Here is a 23,106-nt window from a genome sequence, read left to right as displayed (position 1 = left end):
CGCAAGGATACAAAACATGACATCACGCTCCGTGACGCAAGCGCACGTTCCCACGCCTGCTCATGCTCGTTGCCGTCTGCACGTTCGTTGTCTTCGCTGCCCGAAACCAGCTGGTAGTACTGTAATCACGATTGCAATGGTGGTACGCAGCCGCCTAGTATCGACAAAGCTTACTCAATGAGTATGCGTTACTGAGGGAGCCTTTATCGGAAAGTCACGCGACAAACGAAGATGGGAGACTTAAATAGGCAGCTGAGGGACTACCTCAACCGCAATGAGGCGAGGAAGGAGAGATCCATATTTTCGAGCACCGAATCTTTAAAGAAGCTGCTGAGCCCAGGCGGTAGCGGTAACTCCGAAGCCTCCTCAAACGGCGGCACAAACGGCTGGTTTGCCGAGGCCGCAACTGACTCCTGTTTACCTAGTCTGGTACGCCTGCAATTTTATTGTCCAGCTGTTAACACTCCTCCCGAAGTTTAAACGGGATTTATTTCTTTTTAACTCGCAAACATTTTTCTTAACGCAGTCTAGAAAACAACGCATCGTCGGCTTCACGGGAACGCTCGTGATGGGCTGTTTCTGCATGCTTCTGGTACGCTGTCAACACTAACGGCTCTCGCCTTCAAGAAGCATAACGTAATGATTGACTGTTCTCTTTTCAGGCAGGGATGTATATCCCCGTACTAGTCTTCAAGGCCCGCAAGTTCGCCTTGCTTTACACGCTAGGTAGCCTTTTCATTATTAGCAGGTGAGAACTTTGAGAACAAAATGACACCATGCAGACGCCACGGCCACCTGCCGACGTCGTGGGAGGGCCAAACTTTGCATGTGGACGAAATATTTTTAAAGCCAAACATTGCCTATATACAGTATCACTATAGCTACGGGAGGACTGCCGACTAATTCACAGTAACCAAAATTTCATCTCTGCATATTTGAAACTGCACCCCCCCCCCCCCCCCCCCCCGTTTTTTTTTCTTTCTTCAATGCAGCTTTGCTCTCTTGAAAGGCCCAATGAACCACATGAGGCAGTTGTTCTCACTGAAGATGCTTCCATTCACGACTGCCTACTTCGGGACCACATTCGCCACACTTTATTTTGCTCTGGTGGTTCGTATATGCACCATGCAATTGCTTAAAGTGCACTGCTAATTGTCTATAATTTGTAATATTGCAAATATTTATAATAAATGTATGCAATATACATTGCAGGTCCAGAGCACACTACTTACCGTTGTATTCACACTGTGCCAGTGTGCAAGCATTGTTTGGTAAGTGCAACGCTAGCTACATTAAATGTGCAACGAATGCTGCACAAGTCATTTAAAAGTTTGTATCTTGCCTGTGCAAGCATTGTTTGGTAAGTGCAACGCTAGCTACATTAAATGTGCAACGAATGCTGCACAAGTCATTTAAAAGTTTGTATCTTGCCAACAAATTCCATCAGGGTGTTGGTAAAGTGCATCAGTTACTGCACGTTGATAACAGCAATATGGCCAACCTGTGTACAGCAGTCATGCACATTGTTTTTTGACGCTGCAGGTATGTTGTTTCCTCCATTCCGGGAGGTGAGACTGGACTGAAGTTCTTCTCCCGTGTATTCACCGGTGTGGTAACACGAACTGCAAGCAAGACGTTACCTGTCTGATGGCATTCCCAGGACTCTGCATGTGGCGTGCTGCACCTCAAGTTCCTGTGCTGTTACATATACGGATCCTGCAAGTGTTGTACAAACTGCATCTGTTCAAAAGCATCACTGTGCAGTGTTGTGTATGGCCGACATGTTCCAAAGTACAGAATGGCAATGAAATAAAGCGTCTACTCGATTTTACTTTGCAGCACAGAAAGTTTCAGAAAATTCTGCGTATAAATCTATGTAGAGCATCGATTTTAAGTCGAACATGTATCTCGCGATTCAAACCTTTGAACTGATGCCGTGTGTGATGCATGAACTGGGCCTGTATCCTGGAAATGTCCAGTGGACATCTCTACTTTGGTCCGAGAAAATTGGCTAAGCCACTAGCACCAAGTTGAGAGCTTTGAGACATCTTACGTGTCTTTAATAAGGGAGTAATTACTCATTGACATCCACCCAAGTGCAGCCATACGGCTACAAAGGAAAGCTATACAGCTTTCTCAAAAACTTCGTAGTTAAAGAAAAATTCATCCTGATCCGTGTCTTGCAAACTCCATCAGCTGAAACTTCGCTTGCAATTTACTAACCGCAGTGCAAAATCACTCGTCAAACTTGAGCTGTAGCCACTGCCAATGCAATATTTAGAGTGGATGAATGAACACTGCACTGTAGGTTACAGCACGGACATCCTAAACCTTTTTCAACTTGCAAAAGAAACTACACCATATACTGAGCCAAATTTAATTATTACAAGAGCTCCTTGACCTGCTTGCCGGCAGACAGTTTGCTTTTCAAACTCTGCAAGGGCTTTTTCTGGTCACATTTGATGAAAACAAAACAATGTCCATGGCTGCCTCTTCGAAGATGGGACCCAGAAGGCAACTCCAAGGGGAAAAAGAAAAAGCCAGATTGTTCATAGTCTGGCACACATGGAGAAAGACAGCCTCGATGAAATGACTTGAAGCCAATAGGAAGCCAACACACAAATGATGGGAAGAGCACAAAAAGAAAGAAAAAAAAAAAAAAAACTTGAAACAATGTTTTGACACAAAAAGTTCTGCTTCAGCGTAACGATGAGCACACTTGCAAGGCCTGTCCTGTGCGCAAGAAACACCGGGAAGAGTCTGTGCACCGAGACTAACACAAGGAAGGACACACGGCTGCATTGTGCCCATCAGGAAAGGGAAGCAGTCACTTCTGCATTTTGCGGGCAGATTTTTTGGCAGCACGAGACTGCACACAACTCTTGCTGTCATTGCGAGAAGAGTTGTTTCCAGATTCTTCGGCAGCATCCGACTGCACACAACTCGTGCTGTCACTGCGAGAAGAGCCGTTCCCAGGTTCTTCGGCAGCACCAGACTGCACACAACTCTTGCTGTTCCCAGATTCTTTGGCAGCACCAGACTGCACACAACTCGTGCTGTCACTGCGAGACGAGTTGTTCCCAGATTCTTCGGCAGCACCAGACTGCACACAACTCTTGCTGTCATTACGAGACGAGTTGTTCCCAGATTCTTTGGCAGCACCAGACTGCACACAACTCTTGCTGTCATTGCGAGACGAGTTGTTCCTAGATTTTTTGACAGCATCAGACTGCACACAACTTGTGCTGTCACTGCGAGACGAGTTGTTCCCAGATTCTTCGGCAGCACCAGACTGCACACAACTCTTGCTGTCATTACGAGACGAGTTGTTCCCAGATTCTTTGGCAGCACCAGACTGCACACAACTCTTGCTGTCATTGCGAGACGAGTTGTTCCTAGATTTTTTGACAGCATCAGACTGCACACAACTTGTGCTGTCACTGCGAGACGAGTCGTTCCCAGATTCTTCGGCAGCACCAGACTGCACACAACTCGTGCTGTCCTTGCAAGACGAGTTGTTCCCAGATTCTTTGGCAGCACCAGACTGCACACAACTCGTGCTGTCCTTGCGAGAAGAGTTGTTCCCAGATTCTTTGGCAGCACCAGACTGCACACAATTCGTGCTGTCATTGCGAGACGAGTTGTTCCTAGCTTGGGCCCGAGACTCGTCCAATGAGCCAGCTTTGGTAAATAAATAGAGAGGCCTCTGGAAACCTACACAGGCAGAGACGACCAAGTCAATCGACTGAGCTGAATGACAGGTACAAGCACAAGTAGAGGTGCAAGCTTTCATCATGTTAACAGATACCACAGAAGTGCTCAATATTATGTAAAGAGGAAAGTGAAACAAGTCTTTGTGCCCTTGTGCAGTCATGCAACATTCTGTTGTGAGCTGCTGAGAAAATCTGCAACAACTTACTATGATACATGCCAATGGTTTTTATTCAATTGTATAAGGAAGGGGCAAACATTCCAAAGCAACTTGGACTGAGACAAACTGCAGTGGTGGGCTGTATTTAGACTGCCTGAAGGTCTTTAACATATAGTGACGTCCCACAGAACAAGGCAAGAAAGCTTTCTTCATTTTGCCTCCACTTGAACAACAACATTGCTGTCGTAACAGAGACGGAACCCACGTTCCTATGCTCAGTAGCAGCGCGCCCTAACCTCTGAGCCACCACAGCGAGTTGGTGACTTTTTTTGTTTATATTTAAAAACAAAAAAGATTGTGGTAATATTACCATCCTGCCTATCATTAAATTGGAGTAATAAAGTTACCAGTTAAGAAACTAAAAATGTTTTCCATTTCTGAAGTGCCACCTTAAAACAAGCCATATCTCAAGAGTTCTACAAAGGAAAGCACGATAGTTTTACTACATTACTAGAAATCAAGGAAAACCAGTGGCATGCATTTTAGCTAGTATTCTGCAGCAAAAATTTCTAAAAGCTCTCTACAAAAAATAGAAAGCCCATAACACAAGTGCACAAGAACTTGCTATACATGAAATGAAATCGCATATATGGAATGGCATACAAAATACTTGTTTCCTGAATATCTCAAAATTGTGACAAAAAAAAAAAAAATATAGCTCAAAAGCTCTTTCCTCCCTTGAACCAACATATCTTTACATTCACATAAAAAAAAAAAAAAAAAAAACCCATACCAACCTTTGGAGGCATGGGAAGGAGTGTCAACTAGCTCGCATGTTGCAAAGCCAACTTCTGGTGAGAGCAGGTACTCGTTGAACTTTTCTGGCCGGAGGCTGATTGCATGGAAATTCTTGTATGTTGTCTCCTGCAAAAATAACACATTGTTGATGGAGTTTTCACGTGACGGACAACAGTAAGGCAAGAAACAAAAATTAACAAACGCAAAAATTCTCCAATTCCATTTTACCCTCACTCTTCGGCACCATCTCCAAACGGTGGCTTTCCCATCACCTTTTAAAGCTTCGCTGCTAGTATGTCTTTTCTGACCGACAAAGCTTTGCTGCGATACCTGCAAGCCTTGCCCATTGCTAGTTTTGTGCACACTATAAGCAATTGTGGCAGGAGCAGATTTGGTTTAGGGACAATTTTGGAGCAGGTGTACAAAAGAAAGGAGGGGGGGAACCACATGTTCACAGCAACATACCTTTTGTTTTTCAATTGTACTGCAATGACAGAACCATGCAAATATAGAACTTCTCACACTGTTCAAAAGTAACTGGACGTCACAATCAAGAGCTAAAAACAGCACACGAGCATCTACAGCTGCACATTAAATTCAGGCGCTTGCCACTCCAAGTTGTATTCCAGCGGTCAAAGAATTAAAAAAAAAAAAAATGATAAAAATAGACGAATGACTGAGTGGCTGAATCCTTTAAATGATAAAAATAGACGAATGACTGAGTGGCTGAATCCTTTATGAACACTAAATGTTTGGTGTACAAAGGTTTGTAAATTGTGAACTTGTGAGCTTCTTCCCACCAGTGTGGTCTAACTAGAACCAATTTCTTTGGTTCAAGTCACCAATATGAAAACAGTTTTTTTTTTTTTAATGTCAACAACAAACGCAGCAAATTTATTTCCAAAATAAAAAATTTGGTAGCATGTCCTCCACCATTTTCTGGCTCACAGATTTTGCTGTCACACAATTTCACAATTTATATAGTGATTAATACTTCCTGGCAGGTAATTATATTAGTTTCCAACCACACTGACAGTTCGCAAGAAATTTTGAATGTAAAAGAAAAACTGGCTGGAAAATATTTCCTTCAAATCAAAATAATAAACACAACTGAAAAGGCTTTTTAGGAGCCCGTGCTCAAGGGAGAAGAAAAAGCCATGCTTGACATGACTTAAAAGATGTCAATTAAATGCTGTGTCATCATCATCATCATCATCAGTCTGACTATATCACCTGCAGAGCGAAGGCCCCTCCCATATTTCTCCAATTAACCCGGTACTGTGCTAGCTGCATCCACTTGACCCCTGCGAACTTCTTAACCTCATCCGCCCACCTAACTTTCTGCCGCCCCCTGCTACGCTTTCCTTACCTTGGAATCCAGTTTGTTACCCTAAACGACCACCGGTTATCCTCTCTTCGCACTACATGTCCCGCCCATGCCCATTTCTTCTTGATTTCTAGTAGAATGTCAGTAACTGGAGTTATTTTTTTTTTGTTATCGTATACTTTTTTTTTGGTGGCATATGAAGCCGACATAGTGCATGACATGTAACCGACCACATATACCCTACAGACTATCTAACCTTCACCCGATATCAATGTCAGACCCCAAATGGGTGCACACATTACTTGCCTCTGCTTCACAGGGAGCACCCTCCCCCCTTTCCCACTTCCCTCTCAGATGATGACACCGCCCGGGTCTAAGAAGGTACCCAGTGACTAGCAGCCACAACTAACATGATGTCTCCAGTTCGACTATAAATAAACAGGTCTTTCTGTGATGGCAAATGCTCCGGTTCACAACTACAGCGCACAACAAAACCAAAGCTGACAACTGCAAGGCAAGAAAGCAGTGCCAGCTGCATATGGAAATGCTGTTGGGCAGTGTGGAACAATAACTCTTCTTACACGTGCTGGAGCAACTTGCAAGCGAAAATTTTTTTCCATCATGATGGCACAGGCGCACAGGCGAGCGTCGGAATGCTTTCGGGCCTGGACTCGAGCAAATATACAGGGTGCGCACGTTCATAACCTGCGGTTCCTCGGCCAAGACCGGGGAACTCCGAGGGAAAATGTACGCACCTGCTGCTGCCCAAGTCGATGGCGGCCTCCCCATTCGCTTCCCGCACGCGGCCTCACACCGAAACAACACCCATTACATTATCGGGAAGTGGCCCAATGGGGCACAAGACCGGCGTAGGAAGACCAGAAAGGAGGGGTGAATGACAGTAGTTCTCGGAGAAGCTCCCTTCCGAGGGGGTCACAGCAGCATGACTGCTGTCCCCTCCCTCTCTCAGCAACCACCACAGGGCGAGGCAGCTAACAAATAGTGGCAGCGGCCGCACGTTTCGCGTCGCTCTGGGAGCACAATCCCCCCCAAGGAAGATGCGCATCAACATGAATACTAGTGGGCAGTGCGGTTGAAGCAGAGTCATGTATGCTACAGTGCGCACTGCAGGCTGTCAAGCTTAGCTAAAAGTAGGCTAGGCTATGCAGAAAGTATGAAGGTTGCATGGGATGGGCATTTTGGCAAAAATAGAAGTCGAAACCAGTTGTTTTGTGACCAGAGTGCATTCTGCATGTTGCAGTGTTGCACTAAAGAAAGCCCCCCATCAAAACCAAAATTCGATTTACGATTTTGCTAAGCACCAAAGGGTTTTTGAAATGAAGTCAAACAGATTGAATAAGAAAGCTTGGATGAATCTAATAGGGTCCATCATTTACTCTTCCAGTCCAATCAGCGATCTTATTAAACTTGAAGTTATACCGGTTCTAAATAAAAAACTGAAATATTTGCAACATTAAAGCACTACTGAATGTCACTGATATTTTTCTCATTTGACGGGAGACAGAAAGAGGTGTGGTGATCAGGAGAGCAGAGGAGACTGCATCTACATATAAAAAACTCATAGTACTTTCACCCAACATACACAAAGATGACACTATAAGTGGAACTACTCGCATGCACACATTCTTCACAGTTTTGTGCAGTGTGCGATAAGAATACCGAAATGTTTGAAATGACCATTCCTCTGCCACATTTCATGCTGTCTGAAAATGTGTCAAGCAGTTCTAAGAAGGACTCTCCTATAACCATAGAGTTTCTTACTATTAACTAGAGGGAAAGCTGAGGGCGCTGCACTTCAGCCACCATGGGCACGGCAAGGATCATGGGCCGATGTGCTACTTGGTGCGGGACAGTCGGTTTTTCTCGGGTGCACGGAGTGGCGTTACTATGATCACCATCGACTCGAAGTGAGTACATAGACCGCAAAAGCCATAGTAGCAAAGGCACAAAAGCAGACGTCGCCAATAAAAGGTTTCTGTTTCCCGAAATGCCACTAAGAACTTCTTTAAGTGATTGCGCAACCATAAATATTTCCAATACGTTTCTTTCCTTTCAAAGTGTGCCTATTAAGTGCAAATTATTGGTATTTATGCTGCTCAAAACCAAGCCAATAGAAGAAAGAGCCATCGCTTATACTGGATAAATTTGACACTGAATGCTGTTTCTTTCTCTTTTTGCAATTTATAGTCACAAAATTGAATGTTAGAGCATTGTTTATGGTAGAACAATGTTTATCTTTGCATTAGTTTTGGCCAAAAGTTGTAGTTCTGCACTCGGTAGCTCTCCGGCCCATGATGAATTGAGCGCCCATGGTGGCTGAACCGGCCGTCAGGAAACTCCATGTAAACTTCCATAGATGGCAGCACAGCTTTCCCTCTAGGTATAGTGTTCTAGAATTGGGAAGTGTGCCGTCTTCGGCGCGAGGCAATGGGAGCGACGTGGTCGCCGGAGCGATGAAAAGCGTAGGTGGCGCTGTCAGCCGTAGGAGCGCATCACAAGCGCGCGCGCCGCAGAGGAAACGCTTGGGGCGTCTGCTTCTGCGGCTCGTTTCCTGCGTGAATTTTGTTGCATCGCGTTGCTTCTTTGGCTGTTGTACTATGGCGCGTTGTTAAGCGAAGAGCGATGATTGGTCAAGCACGAAAACACATGTTTGCAGAGAGCACAGTACCAGTTCCGTCCGTCTCGTATGACTTTCGCCCCCCCCCCCCCCCCCCCCCCTTCTTTTGCTGAATGCTCTTTCCCTTCCTTTCGTTCTTTCTTCTTGCTCATCGCGCGCTCTTTCTGCTGCCTTCCCTATTTGAACCCTTCCCTTCTCGAAATACACTCAAAGCATGGTTGACTCAAAGCATGGTTTCCTGAGCAACAGCACCGCGGAAGGCCTTCGGGTAACTTAGCAGTCCACAGTCGACCTCGTTGACTACTTATCTGCAAAATGCGGTTTTACATACATTATCACATCGAGACTAAGCCAAGACAAACTAGATAACCTCTTCGGAATCGTGAGGCAATTTAATGGCTGTTAACGATCATCTCACGCCGGCTCAATTTTTAGTGACAGTTAATGCCCTGGCATATTTTACAACTTAGCGAAGCCCCCAAAGACAGGAAATTGTAATGCTGGAATTGTAAATGCCTTACTTGGAATTAGCCGTACAAGTGAGAAACCTACCCATCTTCTTTCAAATCCTATTGATGAGCTTGACCGTTTGGTTAACGAGGGAAGGCTCGAGGACGTCAAAGCTACTTTGAATTCCCTTCCTTCAGATGACCACAGATACGTCACTAGGCACAGTTCTAGCCGTCTCATAGCTTATATTGCAGGATATGTCGCTAGAAAGTTCATGAAGAAGTCAAAATGCAGTACTTGCTCCGCTTATCTCATTTCAAGTAAATCGTGCGCGGCACAAAAAGAAGAAAATCAATTTATCTCAAACTTCGACCACGGAGGTCTTCTTTATCCGTCCTCGGAGCTTGCAAAGCTCGTGCACACGCTGGAAGAGTCTTTCACGTTTTTTTTTTTTTTTTAGTTCAAGAAAGATTAACGCAAATAGCATGCGTGAATTTGCTTTGTTTTTGCAAAGCGCAGAGGTTTCCAAGTTTGGTTGCCCTACTCATGACGAAGAAATGACACTTAACATAGTGAAGTTCTACGTCCTCATGCGATTGCGTTTTTATGCCAAGTCGCTAAACCAAGAGCAGACCTCTAAAGCAGAGCAGGTAAAGCACCTAAAGCTTAGGAGGTGCAAGTAATCGTGTTTGAGGACTTTAATCATTCTGCTTTTCTCTTGTGTGTTTTCAAATTTAGCAGCTTAATTTATTCACGGCCTAGTACAGTTCATTAATATTCTCATATAGTTCTGTACAGTTTTATACGTTTGTACCATATTCTTGCACTAAGTCGCGATTTTTTTTTTTTTTCACGTCGTCCATTATGTGGTTTCGTTCATTGCTATGTGCTCTCATTCATTCATTTCGTTTTGAGTAGGACTGCCAGTTCATATGTATTCGCCAACATTTAAATAAAGTCATCAGTAAGCGCTGGCATAATTTCTGTCTTCAAGCAACCTTCGCATACCTCTATTTACATGTGGCGCAAAAAGTACGCTAGCCTAGCCTAAAACACCATTCACTGCGTTTTCAGTACGTGCGAGCGTCGATGGAAGACTTCAGTCTAGCCCGCATAAACCGTCTATCCAATATTAAAAATTTACATGATCATAGAAATGCGTTAGACATTCGTCATTGAACCTCCCGCTAGTGTTCGAGAAATAAAGCCCCCAATACGTTCAGGAAATATATCTTGCCGTTGCTTGTCAGTTCGTCTGCAATCTGTATCTTACATTGCCTGTATTTGTATTGCCGTTCCCTGACGACGGCCGCTTATTTTATAGGCAACTAGTTGTTTTGTTCATGAACATAACCGTTTTAATACATTTAGACAAGCGTGTGGGAGCTAAAGTGACACAATTTATTGCTACGCGCCTTCGGAGTCCGATTGAACTAGCGGTGACGAAGGCGGTTCACCCAGCTGTCTGCTCCGCGCTCACTGCGCTCCTCCTGCACACAGCGCCCTCTCTCCTGTCATCGCTAAAACGACCAGCTCGCCGGCGGCAGACGGCACACTTCTCAATTCTAGAACACTATACTCTAGGTAAGAGTAAGAAACTCTATGCCTACAACCACAGTAAAAGCTGGCAGCACTGCATTTCATCCATCATGAATGCCCAAGCCAGGCCGAAAAGACCAAGCTTTGGATGTGGCTTGTTCACCGTTTTACAGTCTGGATTTTTCAGTTCTTCAGTTTAGTTTTTATCAATGTTTTGTGTGCCCTGGCGTCATGTGTTTGTCCAGCCACACATGCATGCATATGAGATTGGAATTATCTAAAGGCTGCACTGCAGCAAGTACGGTCACCGTAAAGAATGCACAGCTACATTAACTGTGCTTTTGTGGTAAAATTCACCGATGTGACCTGCTTTAGCTGATAAGGGTGTCACTAATCATTTCAGGTAAAGTTGCTTACGAGCTTACCTGCCTTTGTTACATTTATGGCTGTACAATCGAGAGACGAAATTGGTCTCTTGTTTCCCTTCGGTGCGGGCTTCCATGACTTACCTTGTTTATATTGTAAACAATGACCGCTACTGAAAAAACTTCAACCCGTCTCATTTGCGAGAACAGCGCACATGTTATGCATATCTATTAAGGTAGAAACTAAAATTTAACAACGCCTTAGCCAGCCCACCTTTCCTAAAGCATATGTGCACCAACACGCTACAATGAACAATAAGCAGAACTTATATGCATGGTTCATTTCAGAATATGCCAGAAAGGTGGGTCATGTGGCGTGAACCTGCAATCGCTGACGACACTAATGAATCTTTTTTACAATGCCAAAACGGAGGTTCCCAAAGTGTACTATTTTTGGCGTTTAAAAGTTTTTTAAATAACTTTTTTTTTTGCTCTAGGAGGTGTGCTGTGTAACGCACAGAACTGTTTTCTACAGTTGGCTACATTCGGCAGCATGAAAGCCCTCTCCCTCCATGGGCAAATTCAGTGCTCATTTGAACTGCACTACAAGTAGCCAGGGTTTACTTAAGCGCATTTTGATTGTGAAACAATATTTCCTCGCAATGTTTCTTTATACAGATTTATATTTCTGCAATCGCAATTACGTTCCAGGGCCAAGTCAATTAACTAGCCTCGTCTTCCCAGCATTCCCATGGTAGACGAAGTGCACCCTTTTAGGAAACTCGTATGGACGGTGGCACAAGCTTTCCCTCTAGGTCACACTTCTACGGTTCCAACAAGAAAACTGGAGAAAGGTAAAAGCGCACAGCTGTTGTTAGCTTACCAAACCCAGCCACGCACCAGCGACCATTGAGCCTCTCGCCTTTCCAACCACCTCCAACTGCTAGCAGCACCACCACTGCATGTACCACTGAGGTGAGTTGACACCTCGCCAAGCTGGAGACCGCAGACTACCAAGCAGGGGGCATAACATCCTCCCAAAATATTTCTGCTATGCCACTGCTAGCAAGTAGTCTAGGAACCACAGCAGTGGGGTGGAAAGTCACTTGACAAAATGACAAGTTCACGGTGATCAGAAATGGCAACGATGTCACACATACACTGCAGACGTTACACAAAAAGAATGGAATGTAAACTTATGTTCACTGTACCAGATGGCTTATAAACACAAACATCAGTAGCTGCTGCGCACACGGTTATTATTCATTTGTTCATAATGTGTTTTGTTTCATACAATAATGAATTTCTTAAAACTGTTCAGCTGCCAAGAATAAGCTTCTGCGTTTTTTTTTTCTCTATGTGCATTCTTCTGCAAGTGCACTCCACTTCAGCTATTTGGCTTTGCCATATTGCACTTAAACTGCGCACCTGACAAGATTGCATTTTACTAATATGCAGCGCCTGCCAGAAGATGCATTGTGCACACATACAAAAAGTGAATAGCAGCAAAATAGAAAGTAGAGCTAGGTCGTACAGCTTTTGTCAAAAGTTTAAAGCCCAGAGGGTTTGCTTTTAACCTGTACATTATGACTTCTTTAATAATCGTGGAAGTCCTAGCCATTGGAGAGGGTGGGACGAAAAATTTTCTTGCCTTCAGCAAGTTTGGAAACCCTCTAATACATTACGAGCCACATAGCGTGGCTCAGAAGTAGACCCCCTAGGATCTAACTTTTGACAAAAGGTGTACATTCTCATGCAAGAAACAGAGCAGTGACAAGGGGCAAGGAATTAGATAGGGCAATGTAAGCTCTGTCTACTTCACTGTCCCTTGTCACCGTGCTGTTCCTTGCATCAGATTGTGTACAAGGAAGCTTCCACAGTTGGCAATTGTTTATCCATGATATTTAGTTCCACGCACTAAAAAATATCTTTTGAGGTTGAGTAAGGATTCAGACAAGGAAAGAACTATATTTAACACCCAACTATCCACACTCAAAGTGGGATTTTGAAAGGGACGCTAAGTGTCAACAAATGAAAGTTGGCTACATCAATCAATTATGCGTTCTAATGATTGGAGCTTCCGCTATTCTCATAAGCAGCAATCTGTAAGGAGGCAAAATATTTATTCATTTGCTGTTATTGGCACACAAACTGCAGTGCCATCCACATTTGGCCTGCAATCGATTACTAAGTCAACAATTTTCCTGCCACTGCCATCAATGTCACAAGTTTAAATGAAGTTGGAAGGAAAAAAAAAGATAATTTATTTCCAGCCCAAAATTTTCATCTTCTTGGCAATAAATATGTCTCTGCCAAATTATGATCGAGAGAGCTAAAGAAAGCCAAACAATCATATTTACTTAGAACAAAAGCCAGCAGAATTGGTCTCAGTTAAAAAAGGCTGAATCTAACTTTTGCAGAAACGTTAGTAACGGGTAATGCCGCTCTGCAACACTGCCCACCAACTGGTGAATTCAACCACTGTCCGCTCAACGGCAGATTAAACTGCCCGAGTAAAGCAGCTACTGACATCAAGACAGGTAATAAGCACACCAATCAATAAAACCAGCATCCAGCTGCACCAGCCCCGTGCACTGACCGTGAGCTTCTTCTTCTTGGTATAGGAGTGGAAGGGCTGGGCCTCGAGGAGCATGCGTCCTCCCGGTCGCAGCTGGCGGTACATGCGCTTGAAGAGCAGCCGCACGCCCTCGTCACCCCAGTTCAGGTGCACCCACTTGGTCAGGCTCAGGCAGAGGATCATGTCAAACTCCTCCTGCTGCGCTTCCAGCTGGGCTTTGTTCTCCACAATGTAGTTGCCCTGCACAATGCATGAGTGCACTGTGAGCACGAGCAGGCACCATCTGCCCCAATGGCAGAGAAACTGCAGAGAAAAGTTCGGCCCTCACAACTGTTTCACTATGCATAAATGTCGCACATGCACCCACATGCACACATCAGGTCTCCCAGCTAAGTGCAACCAGGGTTTTAATTTAAATACCATGGTGTGTCTGAGCACAGTAAAAATAACAGCTGCTGAGAATTAATAATTAGTAAAGACTAATTAGCTAACCTTTTATTTAGCCCGAGGAAGAAATGTCAATGCAAAAGTTGTAGATTGCATCGAAAGATGGCTAGCTGTGTTGTTTACATCAAGCTACGATTTACATAGCTTCACTGCCCTTCGGAAAAGCTGTCACATGACCAGCCGGTAGCTTAAATCACTCACCTGGTGCGAACACCAAAGCTTCATTGGAGACAATACTGCAGAAAAAAGTGGATTTTGCTCGGGACTTTGAAGTCACACCGTTGTCATGTGGAAGCTTTTTTTTTTACTGCACGAGTTATCATTTAGACAAGTAAAAGAAAAGTTGACATAAACGCTGTCTTCATGGAAACAGCTACTGAGTCGTTTTTCGAGACGATCTACAACAGTTGCATTGACACTCTGTTTCTCAAGGCAATAATATAAAAGGTTAGCTAATTAGTCTTCACTAACTTCAGCAAACAGAAATACCGTAGACTAGGCCATGTGACTTGCAACAGCCCTTATGTGGTCTCACTACACTAGGATACATCATGTCCTTTTTAAAACTTTGGTTGCATTTTGCCATAACACTTGGACATATGCACAGTTAGTACTCAGCCCTTCGAAACTTTCCTTAATCGAAAGAGGAAAATGTACAAAAGCTATTTCTTCAAATAGCTTCAATGTTTTTCGGTGCCGGCCTCTCAAGATCTTTTGGAACAAATTCATGATACAGATCCTGGCACACATACACACACACACCCACACACAAAAAAAAAAGATTAGAGAAAGGTGAATGCAGAACATGAAGAGGACCACAGCTCTCACTGGCCAACTTAAGTCAGAGCAAAATATGTCCCACAACTCGCCAACTCTAAAGGAAGCTGAATAAACAGAAAGAAATAAAAATGAAAATTTGTTTCAAGAGCCTGGTCATACTCTGCAAATGTTTGAATTGCAAAACAGAAGACAGGAAAAAGGATAAAATGCAGTGAATAAGATAGAAGAAAGGAAGATTTCCTTTTTCTTTTTTTAGTGGCAGCCATTCTCTATGAGAACAGATGTTCAGTGACAAGCACAGCTGTTTAGCTAGTTTGACCTTTGCAGCCGAAACTTCACCGAGGACAAACCACTGCACTTTTGTTCCCGACGCAAGACACACTTGTCAGTAATGCCTTGAAGAAGAAGAAGAACAGACAACGCATAATTTCCTGAGATGCTGTTTCCAGCCCCTGCTAACAATGGCCAACATATGTGCGTGTGCGCACACACACAGTAATGTACCTAATGACATAAGTCTAACAAAAGAAAAATCTGGCTCTGAATTGCATAAAAATGTGACCAAGTGATGCTACATGCAGTGAATATTAGAATGTATTATGCTTAAGGTGTGATCTTCTGCATTAATAAAGCCATACTTGAGGCAAAGAGGTCATGATCTGCAACACTTCAATAAAGCTAACACCAAAAACTTGACACCCGAAGCTGAATTCAAGTTTGAAAAAATCTCAGTTGTCTCAATGAACGGAGAGAGACTGCCTTTACTGATTGTTGTGGACCTCTGAAGAGGTGCAGTTTAGATCCGCTCAAGCCATTTCCCTTGATCATTGTCAGAGTAAACAAAAAGCTGTTTTCTATGGGTACAGAGACCCAGAATTTACTTCGGGGACATTGCCATAAAGTAGGCAAATAAATAAATAAATAAATAAATGCAACACTATGCACACACATAAAAAAGATCAAGCATTAAAATAATACTGTTCAGTTCTCTTCCACAGGTGACGAGACATCTGAGCAGGGCCAACCTTCTATATTTCTATCACAAATGAAGCTTTTGTAAACAGAAACAAGTAACAAGTAATAGAAAGAAAAAGCATTAAGGGAGCCTTCCAATGCATATGCACTCGCCAAATAGACACTGCTACTTAGTACTGTGCCACAACTTGTATGCAAGGATGTTTCACTAACCATCATACAGAAACAGCCTCTCACAGGATTAGCAAAATTATTACATAAGTGAAGCACATCCTGCATTTGGTCTTCTTGACCTCTCATGCTGCCTGCAACTGTCTGCTAAGCAGATAAAGAACCCCCTACAACAAGGCACCTTTCTGGCAGCAAGCCAACAAGATGTTATCTAATGCGGGTGTAAAGAGCACCACAGAACAGCAAGCTAGCATCATGTTGTTAGCTTAGCTATCTATTTCCCTTTCAGAAGGATTGCTTTAAGTACATAATGTCCAGAGTGTAGCTTTGAAATAACCTAAAAGAGTAATAACAACGCAAAAAAAGACATTCTGGACACTGCACCTCTGCAACAAAAAAATAAAGGAAGAACAAGTGTATTTGCTGCATGTAAAACAATCCAAGAGATGTAAAATAAAAACACCAACAGCAATTTCATTTTCTGCGTAGCGACTGTAAACATTCAGCTTTGGTCGCGTTGGCCGAGGTTGGCACAAGCTCAAGCTTTTACAGGCTTGAGCCAGCTGCCACAGACACCTGACTGGTTCGAGCTTGTTAGAGTAGTGGTTCGTGACAGCCTGGGCGCCATCAGCCCGACCAAAGTGGGCATGTCACAAAAGGCAACACTGGAAAAATATCACCAAGTCTCATTACAAAGCAGCCATATAGGGACAACTGCCTTATCTCTCAAGTCTCACACAGTTTAAAGCAAGATGGACAGAACTGCTCACAACACATTGCTCAAGTGCGCTACACAAGACTGATATGCGCTGCATCACGTCACCATTTCTGTGGAACACTGCTGGTGCTGTCACTGGTATAACTAAGCCTTATCTTGAGCTCTAAAGCTGTTGTCGAAACACTATCCAGACGAGCTAAAATTAGCAAAATCGTGAGTGTTTTTACATTTCTTACACTTCAGTTTTCATGCACTAAAGTCATTGGAAACCACCAATCACTCAAAGCCATCCAAGTACACCACGAAAACGGCACACAAATTCAGTCTCAGTTATAGTGATCATGCTCCGAGCTTCCCAAATGACCATACTCGGTGACAACTTTTTTTATAGAAAGAAAACTACATGGGCAAAGTGCCTGCAACTTCATCTGCCAACAGCTCGGCTGCAGGAGGCCCACCTGTCATGCTGCTGCCTGCGTACTAGTTGCTTTGCTTCATCACTGTGTAACTGGAGCTAGTATCTAAGGAAGCTTCTTGAAGCCAGACATCCTTAAATGATTTGATTCATTCAAAGAAGCTCTTCCTGCCATAAATGCCCAACATTAAAAATGTGCAGTTATGTTAGCAACATATTGTCAACATACCATGCTTCAGACCTAACTATTTACTGCTAACAAGGATTATATTTCATCACATTGGCAGAGCGGGCATGTTTCAGCTTTATAGCCTTGGCTGCATCGCCAGGAAAAGTAGCAGAGTACAGCCTTTGCCAAAAGTTTAAAAAATGAAAGTCCTAGCCATTAGAGAGGGTAGGACGAAAAATCTTCTTGCCTTCAACAAGTTTGGAAACCTGGGAATGCATTAAGAGCTACATAGTACGGCTCAGAAGTAGACCCCCTGGACTCTAAACTTTTCATAACAGGTGTACATGCTGCAGCATATGCGATGAACTGTAAACATCTGTGGCCATGGAAAGAAATGTGGCCGTGTTGAAATGGGCTTAGTTGCTCCTACCTAAAAAAGGGCTATCAGGCAGTGAAAGAGGGCTTCACGCTGATCAAACCAAATCAAGACGGCAAGCTGGGCTACTTGATATATGAAAGTAGGGGCCAGGAGACAAGAGAAAGTGAGCTAAACACTGATCAAATAAACTGAACCAAAGGACCATGCTGGGATAGTTGTTATATGAAAAAAAAAAAGGGGGGAGGGGGGGGGGGGGACAATACTCTACACAGTGAAAAAAGAAAAAAACTAAAAGAAACTCCTCACATTGATCAAAAATAAATCATGGCAACAAGTGGGGCCAGCTGGTACAAAAGAAAGGAACAGAGGGGTCAGCAGCTCCTCATTTATGTACATGTACTTGGCCGATTGAGAAAGGAGTGAGGCAAGGCTGCATACTGTCGCCCTGCCTATTTAACCTATATGCAGAGTGCATCATGAGGAAGGCCGGTCTGGACGAGTCTTCAGCTGGAGTGAAGATTGCTGGAAAACGTATCAACAACCTTAGATATGCGGATGATACCACTTTAATGGCAGAAAGTGAAGTGGAACTCAAGAGACTTCTGATGCGCGTACAAGAAGAGAGTGAGAAGTTTGGGCTTAAACTGAACTTTAAAAAGTCAAAGATCATGGCGTCTTGCCCTATCAAGTCCTGGAGCATCAATGGACAAGAAGTGGAAGCTGTGACAGATTTTCTCTTCTTGGGCTCCAAGATTACCTTGGAAGGAGACTGCAGCCATGAAATTAGGAGACGCCTGCTTCTGGGAAAGAGAGCAATGGTTAGCCATGACCGCCTAGTAAAGAGCAGAGACATTAGTCTGCCAACCAAGATCCGTATAACTCGTGCTATGGTCTTTCCAGTTGTGATGTATGGACGCGAGAGTTGGACTGTGAAAAAGGCTGACTGCCGAAGAATTGACGCGTTTGAATTGTGGTGCTGGCGAAGACTCTTGAGAGTTCCTTGGACTGCCAGAAGATCAAATCAGTCGATATTGTCGACCATAAACCCTGACTGCTCATTGGAGGGTCAAATTCTAAAGTTAAAGCTCAGCTACTTTGGCCATCTGATGAGAAGAGAGGAGTCGCTGGAGAAAGATTTGATGTTGGGAAAGGCTGAGGGTCGCCGGAGAAGGGGTAGGCAGCGAACGCGATGGTTAGATGGCATCCTCGAGGCACTGCAGATGAAGTTAAGTGATGTTAGGAAGATAGTGAGAGACCGGAAAGCGTGGCGTGACATGGTGCATAGGGTCATCCAAGAGCATCCAACTTGGCATCCAAGAGCAATGGAAGGTTGAATCTCATTTCACACTCCCACCTCAATAAGCAACACAAGTTGCCCCCCCCCCCCCCCCCCCCCTAATTTTCTGTAGTCTCGTTAAATTGCACAAACCAACGAAGAATCAGTGCTCGGTCTTGTCAGCTGCCAGCACAATGGCTGTGATTTTTTGCTCACAACGGTGACACTGAATTTTGTTGCGAAAGCAACACTACAACAGCCAAAGCGAGACCTCGGGTGACCGCAGCTACGCCGTGAAGAGTCGTAGCTACGAAGAGAAGACGAAGAAAAAGAAACTACAAAGGAGAAGATGAAGACAAAGAACAAGAAGAGAAAGAAGGAGAAGAAGACGAAGAAATGACAAAGAAGAAGGAGACAACAAAGAACAAGAAGACAAAGAAGTTTAAAAAGGAGAAGAATAACATGAAGAATGTTCGGTCACCTGCAGCTCATGCTTTCAATCCACTTTCGGTTCAGCAGCGTTGAACCCTTCTAATTTTCTTGGACAATGAGGCCTTTTTTGTAACACATTGTCCTTACGAAAACAATCCCACCTAGTCGAATTACGTAGGTGTCCCTACAGTCTTAATCTTCACAGGGATTTCCTTCCAGAACGTAAGTTGTTGCTTTGTTGTCCTCAAGATTGCTTCCACACCCCCACCATGTCGACTGTCTCTCTTATTATTATTATTACTCAGAAGGATGGATGGATGTTGGCCTTAACCTTTGCATCGGGCGGCAGCTTGCGCCTAGCCTATAATCCCCCTTTACCACTCCCTTAAGAATCGGCTCGTGGTTTTGCAATTTCCCCTCTCCCTTGCCCTAATCCACCAATCTCCCAGCTGCCTATTGGTTATACTAACTTGTTTCTCATCTATTTGTGAATCTTCCCTGGCAAATCCCAGCGCCCTCTCAAGATTTGTCTCTTTTATGTCTAAATGGCCAGCTGGAGTTTCCTGCACCTCAGCAATATATGTTCTATAGTCTCCACAGACCGCGCATAATATATCTACTTCCTCAAATTTCGTCTTGCAAGTTTTCGTTTGCAGAACCCCTGTTCTAGATTCGAATAGCAGTGAGCTGCCTCATGAGTTGTCTATACACATTCTATACACATTCAACGCAGATTTTTCTTGCATCCTTGCTTCCCACAACTGTCTCTAGTACCTCCCTTTCCATGTTAATATTTTGCTGTGTCCCGTCAGTCGTCTGTATGTGCTTAAAGGGACAGAACACTGCAACTTAGGTCTCGAATTTTTTTCGGTCAATGGAAAGATTGATATGTGTAGAGTAGCGTCATTTTCAGCTTCCACGCTCAATGCTGTTACGGCACAATAATGTGCGTCTCGTCGACGAAAGTGTTGTGAGCACTAGCAACGCTTCATTCACGAAATTCCAAACACTGTGGCGCCATCTAGTGGCAAAAGCTGAAAGCATACCTCTTGCGGTGCGAAAGGTGTGATGTTTTTTACTTTAGTACGCACTGGAGAGACCGCAAAATATAATAAGTTATGACAAGCACTCCCAGAAGAAAAAAGAACGGTGTGAACTTGCGAATATCAGTGATATTTTGCTGAGATGTAGTCACGTCGGCTACTACTCTGAAAGTAATGTGGTTTCTCCGCTAGATAGCGCCTCAGTTATTCTTATGCAATTTTCAATGGCAAATTTAAATTGTAAAGCCTCTTTTCTTTGATATTGTAGTGCTTGATTTGTACTATATGAGGCAAGATCTTTTCATCTTCACCATAATCTCATGACATATTTTGGCCACTGTTCTGTCCCTTTAAACTTAGCTTTCGGGTTCTATTTGTCCCCTTTGTATTTATGCTTTTCATGTATAAGTACCTGCATACCTTTCTTGCCAGCCTTATTTCTTCCATTCCAGAGTCTCTCAGTCAGAAGAGAGTGAAACTGATGTTGATAAAAATAAACTAAAGTGCTCGAAGCTAGACTGGTTGGTATACTGCCCGACACTGGACAGAAGCCACTGAGGGAACCATCGACTCACCTCGACGAAGAAGACGTTGTTGGGGAACGTCACCGACTCAGCCTGCCGTCCGGGCAGCACGGCGGCCGCAATGGGGCCGTGGCAGATGGCCATGGACACCGGGAAGCGCATCTCGCCCGCAAGCGCGGCGGTCAGGTAGTGGCGCACGTTACGGCGCGCCGCACGGATCAGGCCGCCGTCGATGTCGAGACCGATCACCTTGCGCGGCTCAAAGTCGCGCGCCAGCGACAAAGTCAGGTGGCCCACGTTGCAGCCGATGTCCAGCACGTCCCGGCCGCGGAACCACTCGGCCTTCATGGCCTTGAGCCGCGGGTCCTCCTGGCCACCGCCGTTGCGGTACCCGTAGTACCGGTTGTAGTTGCCGTACTGGAAGTGTGCGTCTTTGGGTCGGAAGTGGACTTGCTTGGACGCGGCCGAACGGGCGGCGTTGATCGAGCGTCGCGACTCTCCCGCGGACTTCCGCCGCGAAAACTTAACCGGAGAACCCTGAGGCACGACGGGGGAGACGATCTTGTCCCCAGCTGGTGTCCCGGAGGCAGCGGCGGTGGCAGACGGAGTAGATGAAGACGTCGATGCAGCGGTCGCCGCAGCGTTGTTACCGCTGGAAGTCTTGCGAGAGGCCGTCGGAGGGGTAACCGAAGAAGAGGGGGGCACTGTTGACTTTGTTGAGTCAGTCGCAGATGAAGCGCCCTCGAGGTCTCCGGGCTCTGGTGCAGTCGCCCCAGTTGACGACGTCGTCGGTGCCGTGGAAGCATCTTCTGCCGTTGCCGTGGAAGTCGCGGCGCTGGCGTCGACAGCAGGATCATCCTCACTTCGCGACTTTCGTTTGTGGCGGCGCTTACGCTTGCGCGCCCCCGGCGAGACGAGCTTGAACTCAATATCTTCGCCAGTGTTCAAGTTCAGCGGGTCATTAATGTTGGGAGGAATGAGAACCTCCACCTGAGTCCTGTGCCGTGGCGTGGGCACTGGCGACGATTTAGGAGTCACGGCATTCGCGCGCTTGTTCACCTCGTCATCGGCGAAACTGGCCAGGTTCAGCGGGTCGTTGATATTGCCTCCAAGCAGGAACTTGGTCGGCGGAGTGAATAGATCTCGGCGCCGCCTTTTGAAGAGGTGTTTGTGATCCGACGCAGTGCCGAAGGACTGGCGCCGCTTGCCGTACACTCCTTTGCCCGCCGGCGCGGGCGGCTTGTTCTGATTGCTAGCAGCTTCCTCGTGGGCCATCGGCTTTTTCAGCACAGCGCCAGTCTCGGCACCGCTGCCGTTCGCGGGCTTCAACGTCTTCGGCCGATCGACGCTCACCGATCGACAACGCTGGAAGACGGCCGTCGCAGATGCCCGCTTGGAAGACATGTCCACATGAATGCCGGGCACAGCCACTGCTGTCTCCATCTTCGCAGATTTGCTGGGCTCGCTACGTGATGTGCCTATTCAGGAGCAGAAAAATCAAATTACGTTGTCGCAACGTTGAGCCGTCGCGCCCAGTCCCACGTGGTGTTGTTTACACGCGACGCGCGCTAGGAGCGAGGGTACACAGACGCCATCTTGCTCCGAGGCGCCCACGGCGCTACAGGCTAGCGACGGAGCTGGACGGGCGGGGCTCGCTTCCGCAGCGTGCAGTACCCTGAAGATTACCGTAATCTACTTGTTTTACCTGAAAACGGCTTCGCTGAAGCTGCGTATGGTTAGCGTCGAGCCAAATAACGCCTTAATTGCTCTCTGAAGCGCACGCCTGGTAACACGCTCCTTAGCGCCAGCATAACTGCAAATGGCAGCCCACTCTCCGATTTCCCATCGCGAGATTGGCCGCCGACCGCGCCGCCTGTCGTCGACCTAATTGATAAAACATCTACAGATTGACTGTTCACTCAGAATTTTGTGTAACGTAAATCATAATAACAATTGCGCGAGCCTTTAACTTGTGCTTGCGAAAATGTTTTGCCTAAACGTCAATACCAGTGAACTTCCGCTTTGCGTTATGAAGGCGCGCTTTGCAAAACTCTACCAACTCTACGAAGAAACTAATCAACTCTTATACAGTTTATTCAACGCGCAGCTGGTAGTTATGTGTTTTAAAATGGCTTTCGAAAATGTATTTAATGTTTCAAGCATTAAAATATTCAATCTCAGTTTGAACAAACTACCCAACAAGGCAGTTTC

The 23,106-nt window shown here is 45.1% G+C and overlaps 2 protein-coding genes across 2 annotated transcripts; one reads left to right on the top strand and one right to left on the bottom strand.

Annotated features, from left to right (window-relative positions):
* The first annotated feature begins 26 nt into the window (after positions 1-26).
* Positions 27-1,838, top strand: LOC146197432 (uncharacterized). The gene is made up of 6 exons (XM_084599255.1): positions 27-429; positions 527-592; positions 663-748; positions 993-1,110; positions 1,213-1,271; positions 1,543-1,838. Exons 1-6 carry the CDS (start codon positions 232-234, stop codon positions 1,646-1,648), a joined length of 633 nt encoding a protein of 210 aa, XP_084455381.1. The 5' UTR covers positions 27-231; the 3' UTR covers positions 1,649-1,838.
* LOC146197431 (7SK snRNA methylphosphate capping enzyme-like) lies at positions 1,542-22,740 on the bottom strand. The gene is made up of 4 exons (XM_084599246.1): positions 20,947-22,740; positions 13,588-13,806; positions 4,669-4,795; positions 1,542-3,714 (listed from the first exon to the last, which is right to left on the bottom strand). The coding sequence occupies exons 1-4, from the start codon at positions 22,336-22,338 to the stop codon at positions 2,828-2,830; spliced, it is 2,625 nt and encodes an 874-aa protein (XP_084455372.1). The 5' UTR covers positions 22,339-22,740; the 3' UTR covers positions 1,542-2,827.
* Positions 22,741-23,106: the final 366 nt, after the last annotated feature.

The sequence above is a fragment of the Amblyomma maculatum genome, chromosome 3, assembly GCF_055883805.1.
Source record: "Amblyomma maculatum isolate TAMU_Amacu chromosome 3, ASM5588380v1, whole genome shotgun sequence".
NCBI lineage: Eukaryota > Metazoa > Arthropoda > Arachnida > Ixodida > Ixodidae > Amblyomma > Amblyomma maculatum.
This window is presented reverse-complemented; position numbering and strand designations above follow the sequence as displayed.